Source organism: Triplophysa rosa, unplaced genomic scaffold, assembly GCF_024868665.1.
Source record: "Triplophysa rosa unplaced genomic scaffold, Trosa_1v2 scaffold284_ERROPOS145926, whole genome shotgun sequence".
NCBI classification, from domain to species: Eukaryota; Metazoa; Chordata; class Actinopteri; order Cypriniformes; family Nemacheilidae; genus Triplophysa; species Triplophysa rosa.
In genome coordinates this window covers 79,895-92,094 of record NW_026634299.1, presented here as the reverse complement: position 1 = coordinate 92,094, position 12,200 = coordinate 79,895, and the positions used below count along the sequence as shown (strand labels likewise).

Here is a 12,200-nt window from a genome sequence, read left to right as displayed (position 1 = left end):
GAAAGGTTGGGGGCTGCGCCCCATTCTGGATCTGCACTCCCTGAACAAGAACCTACACAAGTGACCATTCGGGATGTTGACGCAGAAGCGCATCTCGGAGTCGGTTCGTTACCAAGACTTGTTCGTGGCAATCGACCTGAAGGACGCGTACTTCCACGTCTCCTTCCTCCCTCGACAGCGGCCGTTCCTGTGGTTCGCGTACAAGGGACAAGCGTATCAGTACAAGGTCCTGCCCTTCGGTCTGGCCCTGTCTTCCCGGGTTTTTACCAAACTCGTGGAGGCTGCCTTAGCTCCCCTCAGGGAGCAGGGCGTGCAGATACTCAACTATCTCGAAAAAAGGCTTATCTTGGCTCACTTGCGAGATATGTTGTGTTCGCACAGGGACCTCGGCTGGGCCTTCGGGTCAATCGAGAGAAGAGCAAGCTCTCCCCAGCGCAGAGCTCCTCTTATCTCGGTATGGAACTCGACTCTGTCCGTATGTCAGCGCGTCTCACCAGCGAGCGCGCACAGTCGGTGCTAAACTGTCTGAAACATTTCAGACAGACATCAGCGGTCCCGCTGAAACACTTTCAGAGGCTCCTGGGGCACATCGCGTCCTAGACAAGGGTCATCCCTCTCGGGTTGATGCACGTGCGACCGCTTGAGCACTGGCTCCAGGGTCGTGTTCCTTGGAGGGCGTGGCACACCGGCACCAGGCGCATTACGGTTACGCCTCAGTGCGTTCCTAGCCTCACCCCTTGGTCAGACATGGCCTTTCTCCGAGCGGGGGTTCCACTCAGGCATGTTTCGAGGCACGTCACAACAGACGCCTCCCTGCAGGTGTGGGGTGCCGTGTGCAACAGGCACGCAGTATCGTGGGCAATGGAAGGGTCCCTGGCTGCGGTGGCACATCAACTGCCTAGAGTTGCTGGCTGTCCTTTTGGCACCCCTTTTGGCACCCTCGTGCAGGACAAAACACGTGCTGTTCCGGTCGGACAGCACGACTGCCGTGGCATACATCAATCACCAGGGCGGCATATTCTCACGGCAGATGTCACGACTTGCCCGGTGCCTCCTCCTCCTCTGGAGTCAGCAGGTGATCAAGTCCCTGCGAGCCACTTCATCCCGGGCGACCTGAACCAGACAGCCAATGCGCTCTCTCGACAGGGGACGCCCCGCGGAGAATGGCAACTCCATCCCCGCGCAGTCCGGCTCATATGGGAGCGGTTCGGTCAGGTGCAGGTGGACCTGTTTGCCTCCCGGACTCCACCCATTGACCGCTTTGGGACTCCCTGACCGAGGGGCCCCTTGGCACGGATGCCTTAGCACGCAGCTGGCCACGGGACAAGCGGAAGTACGCCTTCCCCCCAGTGAGCCTCCTTGCACAGCTCCTGTGCAAGGTCAGGGAAGAGGAACATCAAGTACTGCTAGTTGCACCCTACTGGCACGGTGTGGCACTCCAAGACAGGCCTCTGGAAACTCCACGTCTGGCCCATGGACGGGACAAGGAGACGTTCAGTGGCTTGCCGCCGGCGGTCAGGGAGACCGCCCTGCAGGCTAGAGCCCCCGCCACTTAGGGAGACCATCCTGCAGGCTAGAGCCCCTGCCACTAGGCATTTATACGCTTATAAGTGATGTCTCTTCTCGTCCTGGTGTTCTTCCCGAAGGGAGAACCCACGGAGTTGCCCGATCGGGCTGGTGTTGGCCTTCCTACAGGAGAGACTCGAGAGCAACCTCTTCCCGTCCACGTTGAAAGTGTATGTAGCTGCTATTGCCGCTCATCACGATCTCGTGGAGGGTAAGTCCCTCTGCCAACACGACCTGCTCACCAGGTTCCTTAGGGGCGCGAGAAGGGTGAATCCACCTCGACCGCACTACGTACCCTCTTGGGACCTTAATGTGGTCCTACAGGACCTTTGTACAGCCCCTTTCAAGCCCTTCAGAGACGCCAGTCTTCCTCATCTGACGATGAAGACGGCACTCTTGCTGACGGTCGCTTCCATCAAGAGGGTGGGGGACCTCCAGGCATTCTCCGTGTCCCATAGGTACCTAGAATTCGGGCCCGGTAGTTCTCACGTTATACTGAGACCCTGGCCAGGTTACGTGCCCAAGGTTCCCACCACTCCCTTTCGGGACCAGGTGGTGAACTTGCAGGCGCTCCCCTCTGGGGAGGAAGACACAACCTCCAACATGTTGTGTCCAGTACGCGCAATGCACCTCTACTTGGACCGCACACAGAGCCTTAGAAGCTCTGAGCAGCTCTTTGTCTGTTTTGGGGGACAGCACAAGGGGAGGGCTGTCTTCAAACAGAGATCGAGGATCGAGGATGCCATTGCTTTGGTATACCGGTCCCAAGATCGCCCGTGCCTGCTTGCAGTGAGAGCCCACTCCACCCGGGGTCGGCCTCGTCGTGGGCACTGGTTCAGGGCGCCTCTCTGGCAGACATATGTAGTGCTGCGGGTAGGGCTACGCCCAGTACCTTCGCGAGGTTTTACAACCTCCGCGTGGAACCAGTGTCTGCCTGTGTCTTACACGCTACCGGCGTGTGAGGTGGGCAACTGGGTTGGGTGTACACTTGCGAAAGCGCGTTCTCCCCTCAACAGGCAAGTCTAGCGCACTATTTTAGCCTCCCTACTTCCCTCCTTAGGGTGAAGTACAGGCATTCCATCCATCACTAAGCATTGGCAATTGTGGTAACAGACCGGGAGGAGCAGTCTGTTGTAACCAAGTCCAGTACTGGTAGAGTCGCCCCTGCTCTGGTGGACCCCTATACTCGGACTGTTGCCCCATACGTAGTGACTCCCCTACCATATGCTGAATTCTTCACTCTTGGTTCCCCTGTCGGTGAACCTGTGACCTCCCCTCCGGTGGGTTACCCCACCTGGGTTCTGTCCCCCCTACTCGGGCTGGTGCATTTTTTCACGTTGTTCTCCCCACCGGTAAGACCATGTTGGTGTCTCCACATGTAACCTCCCCTTGTGGTAGGATGTGGCCTCCGTAGCATACTCTTTATTGAGGAGAGATGTGTTTCCCCAGTGTTCCTTACGGCGCTGGGCGGCATCTCACTAATAGAGACAAATGCCACCGTCCATGACAGCCATCGGTACGAGCCTCTCAGGGTATGCTACAAAGTACTGATCCCACTGGAAGACTACGTGTCGCAGTAGCGTTCACTTGTGACTCGCTAGTCTAGTCAGTGTCGCTCCGCTTGAGGTCGTGATACGGCTCAGCGACAGGGGGGTGTAAAGATAGGTCCCCGACTGAAGGGGAACGTCTCAGTTACAACTGTAACCTGCGTTCCCTGATGGAGGGAACGAGATGTTGTGTCTTCATGCCACAATGCTTCGCAGACCCGCTGCAGCGACTGGGAGATGTCTCTCAGGTTCCTCAGCCCAAAAAGATGAGTGAATGGCCGCCGCCACCTCCCTTTTATACCCGTATGCATGGGGCGGGGACTGGCGTGCGTGTGCCATTCGTCAAGCCCATTGGCGTTTTAAATTCCTCTCGGAGATGATAGGTTCTCAAGATCAAACCCCAGTCTGTCTCTCAACACAACGTCTCATTCCCTCCATCAGGGAACGGAGGTTACATTCGTAACCGAGACGTTATAATGTTAAAGTGTTTTGTTTCTTTATGAAACCTGAGTTGCAGGGAGTAATTTTGTGTTGTCTGTTTCTGCTTTTTTGACTACCAAAGTAATGATCTGTGCTAAAATATTCCCTTGCATGCCTTAAGGAATCTGGTTTATTTTAGACAGTCATGTAAGTTATTTAGTTTAGCTGATTAAATAATTTACGAAGACATGCTAACACATACAACAATTTTACAAAGTATGCATTGTTTTAGTTTTTTTTATTTGATCTGATGTTTTATAATGATCTGTTCAAATGTAAAATAAATAGTTTACTGTTTGTGGTGTAGCTATTTTAGTTTTCAAAAAATAGCTTGACTGTATTTAAACCACTTAAAATTACGAGAAGATTGTATCTTTACAAACTTATGTTTTAAAGCAGCTTCCCCAACACTGAAGGATACAATGTGGGATAAAACTATTAAATGATTCCCTGTTTTTCCATAGAGAGAAACCTCCATTAAAAAAATTAAAAACTGTTCTTTGTTTTCTCTCAGGTGCTCTTAATCTACCTTCTGTTTCTGTGGGAATGGTGCTCGGGGGACTTGTTATGAAGCGCTGGGGCTTGTCATTCAGAACCATTCCACGTTTCTCTGTTGCAATGCTCACCATCTCCATCATTTTCTGTGTACCTCTCTTCTTCATGGGCTGCTCCACGCAAGATGTTGCTGGTGTTTATCCTAAAACATATAATGGCAATAATGGGTGAGTGGTGCAGGAATTTATTTTTGTGGCCACAATTTGTTGGCTTCCAAACAAAAAAACACAAGTTCAAAGGTGAACATTTGTCTCGCTGGTCCACCTTCTGTACCAGCACCAACCACCACAAACCAGTGTGGAAGCCATACTTGTCTCAACTGGTCTGATTAGAAGGGACAGGTTTAGGCATCTCTGACCTTTGTAAGACAGAAACCAGTAAGCACTTTGTAGCTTCTTGGAATAATTTTAACATCAGGCTTATAAAGCAGCAAGCTTTAAAATCGACAAGTAAGGTGAAAACGTTTGCTAACAAAGCCTAGGCTAAGAATTACATATGCAAAAGTTCATCCTCCACAAACACTTACATTTGATTGCTTGCACATTTCTGGAATTTTCTCTGTTCAAACAAATTACTCTCAGAAGTTACATCCACCCCCCGCCCCACCCCCACCGAATTTAACTGCAGCCCTAAAGGGCAAAGTTCTGATAGAGGATCTCAATAGATTTACAATTCATGAGCTGCTCCTACCTGAGATGAAATCTGTGACCTTACCTTTTTCTTAATATATTTTTTGTGGTTGTGATTGATTATTGAAAGTGTTATCGGATACATTTCAATTTTAATCATCTGACAGAAGCTTAGAGGTAATGGAAAAGTTATAATTTTAATAGTAATATAAGAGACTGTTTCTACAAGCCAGTCCTGTCAGACTGGTGGTTAAAGACAAACAATTCTTGCAAAGTAAATGTACGCAAATCGGCTGGCCCTGAAGGCATACACAGACAAGAACTCAGGGTCTGTGCTGGTCAGATTTCACAGGTCTTCACTGAAATGTTTAACCTGTCACTGGCTCAGGCCATTGTTCCAACTTGTCTAAAGTCTATGACCGTGGTACTTGTGCCTAAGCATTAATCTGCAAAGCGTCTGAACGATTTCCACCTGGTGGCACTTACACCCATCATTATGATGTGCTTTGACCAGTTTTCCACAAATAGGTAAGTATTCCATAAACAGGTACATTTACCACAAACAGGCAAGTATTACATAAACAGTTAAGTATTCTACAAACAAAATAAATCTGTTTCAAAACACAGACAGGTAAAAAAACAGGTAAGTATAGACCCCTTTTGCGCCAATGTCACGCTTACGTCACAGCATTAGCTGGAGGCAAAACAATGGGAAAACTGGAGGCAGCCAATACAAACCAGAACAGTTTTGGCTACATAAGGAGATTAAAATATCATCTATTTGTGTTGTTTAGTGCCACAATCGACAGAATACAGTCTCCAATTTGATATTTTAACACGTACCTGCTGCCATTTCCAAACAAAAACACACTGACGGGCAGACTGAACAGTGACTAATGCTCGCGTTTCACTTCATAACACTTAACTCTTTGAAAGGTCATTCTTTTGCTGTTTTTGAGGCTTTGATTATGTTTTTTTTTGGTGTTTAACAATGGATGTTCATGTTTCTAATTAAAAAAACCGCTTTATATTTCAAGTCTATTGTTCACCACTGTCCCTCTTCTAACAAAACGACTGGATTTCTTCCCTCCTTCTGAAACGCTCTGATTGGTAAACCTGACCCAGACTGTTGTGATTGGTTCCCCGCTTAGAGCGTGTCTGAAGATGTCCCACCCATACCATATCATCGAGCTTCCGCTTCTCAGGCTGTTGTGATTTGTCGGTCCCCCTCTCAGTGCACATGTATTCATAAGCTTTGGCTTTTAGCAATAAACAGTAACAATGGCGTCAACTTCACTTCATCAGTTAAAAACATGTAGATCGATCATAGTGTAACAGAGGTCTGCTAGTGCATGTGCAAACGTCAATCTTTGTTAGAGATTAGATTTTTTCCCTACTATGGTGAGGGAAATGACACCGGACCGAATGGCGTCAGACCGGTTATATTAACACTAATAACAGAAGCGTTACATAACAGAACACTAATAACAAGTCCTTTTTATATTGGACCTGAGTTGGATAATAAAACAAGCAGATTGACCAGGAGACATTTGCAAGCAGAACTTCAAAGTACGTTTCATAGAAGTGTTTTAGAGGTATGCGCACACATACACAATATCAGTGTAATGCACAGAACAGCTTTCACAGCCGATGTTAAAGTCATGAAAGCTGTTATTTGACCGTTGGTTATCTTAGAATGTGTGTAGCGGAATTCTTATTACCAGCTGTAGGACTGTGATGAAAGTGAAAGTAATTAAGCGCGCATCTGAGTCAAATGTTTACAATCTCTGATAACCAAACACTACTCCAGCGGCTCTTCCTCTTCTCTAAGGAAGGCCTCGCCCCTTTTTTGGCATATTCCTTTGGGCGGAGGTTTTTCAAAAACTTGGAATAGTGACATCATGTACCCGGGAAGTAAAGGGCTGTAGTCCGATTCAAGCCGTTCTCTGTAGTCCTTGAAAAGCGAATTGTGTTAAAGACAATATCTCGGTTGGCATTGAGCTTTGTGCTTTATCATTTTGCAGATATTGTTTATGCTCTAACAGCAACATTGCACACTAACTAAAGTTTAAAAATTGGCATCACGGGGAAGGACACCTTTAAAAATCAGATAAATCAGTAGCAAAACTTTAATTTGGGAACTTGTAAAGTGAGTATTTGTACCTGTACACTAAAATGTACACTCACAGCCCCAATTTGAAAAGTTGATTGTTGAGATTTGCACTCGTGGACAAAACTCACAAATCTGTCTTCTGAATTTGAAGTTGCAGAAGTTGCTGAGTGGCTCAGCCGCATGACGTCATCAAATACCGCTCTTTCTCTTGCCTATGAGCTTTCAAGTGCACAAGTTAGTTTTGCAGCAGGTTTCTCGCGAAAGTAGTAGCAAAAGTCAAGGCTGGAAGATTTGAAACTGCAGTGACAGATTTGAGAGGTTGTAGATCTAGGAAAACGTGTAATTATGTGCTATGAATTTGTATCTGCCAAGTATTTTGTAAATGCCAGTTTACACATTTGTGACTATTTTTCTGAAACTTCAAATTCAGAAGACAGATTTGTGAGTTTTCTCCACGAGTGCAAATTTCAACATTAGACTTCACTTTTTTATTTTACAAGGTTTCACATTGGGGCTGTGAGTGCACATTTTAGTGTACAGGTACAAATACTTACTTTACAAGTTCCCAAATTAAAAGCTACATGTCATTCCGTAATATATTTTAATGATATCATTCTGTATACTATCGATATTCCGTTGTATGGTTTGTTTTAAAAATATAATGTCAGGCTGACTACATAGTTGTCACAAGTGCATTAGTTAAAGGGAGAGGGAACAGTGAGAAGGCACAGGTTATGTGTCATGTTTGTGTTCAAGTAAATGCATTTGCTAACGTTTGCCACTGTTAGTACACACAGGCATCTATAGATGTATATGCTCTCAGTTTATCTTTACTATACACGCTTGGTTTTTCTGTCTGGTAGGAGTAGATGTCCGGCCACTAAACTGCAGGTAATCTTGTCAGTTCGTCCCTGGATCCATTGAGTGTGTGCGTACAGGTCGGCCAGGTTCCTTGCGTTAACGTTAACTTTTTCAAAAACAACCATGGTCCTAGACAGTGAGTGACCTTACATGCCAAAACTTAATCAGATTTTTTTCTAGTCATTGAAGCAAGCAAACAAATGTGCTACCTAGCATTAGTAATGCGGTCAGTGGAATATTTCCGCCTCCACCTAAGCTCTGTCCACAAAAACGCGACACACTGTTTACTAACAGTAAAGGCGTCTATAGCTAAATGGGTCACAAACAGGTTGGTCTAACAACTGGACCTGACCCTGAACAAACATAAGAAGTGAATATATGAAGAGTCCATCAGACATTTACTTTCAGCAATACCAGATATATTTTAGACCAGGCAGAGTGTGGCATTTAGCGGGTTATGAAGCAAAATTATTTGCGTAAAGACCGTTCACTCAACATTGTAATCTCATTTTTGACAGAGATGGCTTTTAGTGGGTTTTGCATTGGATCTCTTCATATATAGAGTTGGTGATATTAGGTATATGAGTCAATGACAATTAGGTGCAGAGGTGTAAAGAGTACCTGAAAACCATACTTGAGTAAAAGTACAGATACCTTGCAGCAAAAATTACTCCATTACAAGTTACAAGTCCCCAATTCGAAAACGACTTCAGTAAAAGCCTTAGAGTATCTGATTTTAACAGTACTCGAGTATTTTACTCGTACTGAATGTAGGCTCAAAGAAGCACTAGTCCTCAACACTTTAGAGACATGTCAGTGAAAAACTAGAAACAGTTGATTCGTGAGGAGAGCAATCGCATTTATTTTCTTAAATCATAATAAGATTGAACACCTCAAAATTGCAACAAATCATGGTCGACACCATAACTTACATCTATTACAAACACCCAAGTGCTCATAAGTAATCCAAACTTCTTCAAAAAGGTCTCTTCAATATAATGGATAAATAAAATAATGTTAAGTAAAATTAAAAAGTCAAACCCTTTTTGCACTGGACATGCTGGTTTTTGCCTCATCGCCAGCTGCAGTCATGTCCTCATTTCACATATAAACCGCCAGAGATTGACATCTACCTGATACTGCACTCATATTCACATAAAGAAGCCATGTTGACCAGTTTTAGTGTTGTTGACCAGCGCGCTATTCACACGGAAATGATCTGCGCGAAACACGCGCACATGGTCACCGCCCCCAAATAAGGGCACACAACAACACAGCAAGATTACTCATCTAATATGTTGATTTTACTTCACGTTTGGGTGCTGTCACGCTGGACATGTGCAGAGGATCTTCAGATGGTCCTATACAAAGAGAAAAAAACGTACTTTCCCTTTCAGTTTAGAAAAATATACTCCGGTAATAAAATGGTTTCATTGTAAAGAGTGACTGCATCTGACAAGTTAGTATCGTTTCTTTCTTTCCTCACTATTTACCATGGTTTTTGCATGCCGGACTTCGCCCTGGATATCCGGGTATAAAAGGGAGACAGCGTGCTGCATTCATTCACCTTTTGTTCTTCGGAGCCTTCGCATCTGATGACAAGACTCACTCAAATTGCTGGATTCTTACGATGTGGTGCAGCGGATTGTCCCTCGGCGAATTTCTCCAGCGTGGCATGTCCCGCTGTTCTTATGGGTGCAACACTCTCATAGAGGAGGGGGACAGACACGACGTCTGCCTCAAGTGCTTCGGCACGCTGAGGCAACGTTCGTGGATACATCCTGCCCGCACTGCGGGTGGATAACGATCCAGACATTGCGGTCACGGGTGGCTGTGTTCTTATGGACCCAGCCACCACCTCGTCTGCTTCCCGTCCTGTGATGGCAGTGGCTTCGGCCGCGAGGGTGATATGGGTGACCGCGGACCGTTCGCACCCCATCTCGCTCGTCTGACCATTCCCCAAGAGACGTTCCGTCTTGTTCCTCAGCCACGTATTCGGAAACGGTGTGTGATAAAGATGAGAGGTTGAAGGCAGCATCGGAGGGCATCCCACTGGCGTCCGACCCTGTCGATTCCGTGGAGCTCCCTCCCTCGGGAGGTCGAGCCCTGGAAGAGGCGGACGTCGAGATCTCAGCCATGCTCTCCCGGGCCACCGCGAGCGTTGAGCGGCAGTGCACCGCACCGCCTTCCCCAGCGCTCGCGGGTGGACACTTGGTGCCTCGGGTCTGAGCGTGACTCCAAGCCGCGCTCGGCCGCGGTACCATTTTTTCCCGGAAGTGCATGAGGAAGCTTTGTAAGACCTGGAACACCCCCCTCTCGGCGCGTTCCCGTCAAACTAGCTTCATCGTCCTTACTTCCCTCAAGGGCGGGGCAACTAGGGGCTACGTCAACGTGCTCCAGGTGGAGCATGCAGTCGCGATGCTTTATGCCCGTAGACAGCGGCCACCTGGGGAGGTAGACTCTGCCCCCCGCCCAAAGCGGGTAAACTTTCGGCATCTCTGGTGTCGAGGGCTTACACTGCTGCGGGCCAAGCTGCCTCTGCTCTGCACGCCATGACCATCCTGGAGGCCAAGACGTTGAAGAGCTCCTCGAGGGTAAGACCGACCCGAGGGCTTGTGCAGGAACTCCGTGCCACCACTGACCAAAGTCACAGCATGGGCCCTGGGTCGTACGATGTCCACACTAGTGGCCCAGGAGAGACACCTCCGGCTCAACCTTCGCAAAAGTTTGCTTTCTCGACACGCCAACTCGCAAGGGGGGCTGTTTGGTGATACTGTCGAGAGTTCTCGGCAGTGAAGTAGCAGACCTACCCCCATCGGGGGACTGCCCGCCGTGACCCGGCCGCCCTTCGGCCATCAAGGTCCCGTGCAGCATCTGCTCCCCAGCAGGCCCGGCCCTCTTCGACGCCGAATCCAGCTCCGGTGCCCCCTACCCAGGCAGCCCCCGGGAGAAGACGTCGAGGAGGAGACCACCGTTCTGTCACCAGTCGCCACAGAGTGGCCCTGACGGGAATAGCCCAGGGAGATCGAGACCACATCGGGCCCGACCCCAGCCATCCCATCGCTGGTCGGTTGGCCCAGCACCTGCTGGGCCCCATCGGGGGCCTTGCGCCCATATTCTAGGAGTTTCCTCTCTCTCCCTCAGGGTTTTTCCTCAGCCACTCTCAACCTCCAGAGGACGGTGTTCGGCAACTCGACATTGCGTCACGGCGAGACACAATATCGGGTATACACTCCAGCAGCCCTCAGCACTCTCAGTTCGACGGTGCACTGAGCTCCATTATCACCAGGCAGGTAAGTCAGCAGAGCCACACTCCTCCCCGGGGCCTGCCCCCCCACGGCGAGGGAGCCGCACTGCTAGCCATTGAACCACCCCCCGGGGGATTGATGAAGCATATCAAACCCCTAGTCCCCCTGTCTCGGTCCCTGGGACTGAGAACCCCCCAGACTGTCACGGTGACTAGGGAGGGCGATCCGTCTCGGCAATGCGATCCAATTCGCCAGACGCCCGCCCAAGCATGCGAGGTAGACCTGTGCTTTGGGCTGGGGTCGCTACCCTTCTGGCAAAGGAAGTGATCGAGCGTCCCTCCAGCTGAGATGTTCTGCGGGTTTTACAGCCCGTACTTCATCGTCCCCAAGAAAGGCGGGGGGTTGCCTGGTGCTTCGGCACCTAGATCGAGTGGGATTACGGGTCAACCGGGAAAAGAGCAAGCTCTTACCCTGTGCAGAGCATTTTCTTTCTCGGTATGGAACTCTGTCTCCATGACAGCGCGGACGCGCACAGTCAGTGCTGAACTGCTTGAAACTGAACTGCTTGAAGGCTCCTGGGACACATGGCATCCTCGGCAGGGTTTATCCCCTTCGAATTGATGCACATGAGACCGCTCCAGCATGCCTCTCTGCCGACGCACCCTAACCCCATGGTATTCAATGACCTTTTTAGGGATATCGTGATACGACAGACTCCTCCCTGCAGGGTTGGGGTGCCGTGTGCAACGGGCACGCAGTGTCGGGTCGATGGAAGGGCCCCCACCTGCGTTGGCATATAAATTGCCCGGGGTTGTTGGCTGTGCTGCTTGCACTGAAGAGGACGCAACCTCTCATGCAGGACAAGCACGTGCTTGTCCGGTCCGACAGCACAACTACCATGGCGTATATTAACCATCAGGGTGGCATTCGCTCACGACAGTTACCACAACTCGCCTGATGCCTCCTCCTGTGGAGTAAACAGGTGACAAAGTCCCTGCGAGCCACGTTCTCGGAGCTAATGCTCCTGACGACAGCTCCCCCTGGGCGATTCTCCTGAAGAAGGACCTTCTTTCACAGGGGAAGGGCACGTTGTGGCATCCGAGCCAGACCTCGGGAACCTCCATGTCTGGCTCCTGGACGGAACGAGGAGATCCTGAGTGGCCTACCCCCCGGTGAGATCACAGGCGGCTGTATGCCTTTA

At 49.2% G+C, this 12,200-nt stretch overlaps 1 protein-coding gene across 1 annotated transcript in view; it reads left to right on the top strand.

Annotated features, from left to right (window-relative positions):
• LOC130550300 (solute carrier organic anion transporter family member 2A1-like) overlaps window positions 1-12,200 on the top strand; it is a 73,495-nt gene that overhangs the window by 37,703 nt on the left and 23,592 nt on the right. The window contains exon 4 of the mRNA XM_057327721.1: window positions 4,108-4,315. Within this exon, the coding sequence (XP_057183704.1) occupies window positions 4,108-4,315 (208 nt within the window). The remainder of the gene's footprint in view (window positions 1-4,107; window positions 4,316-12,200) is intronic.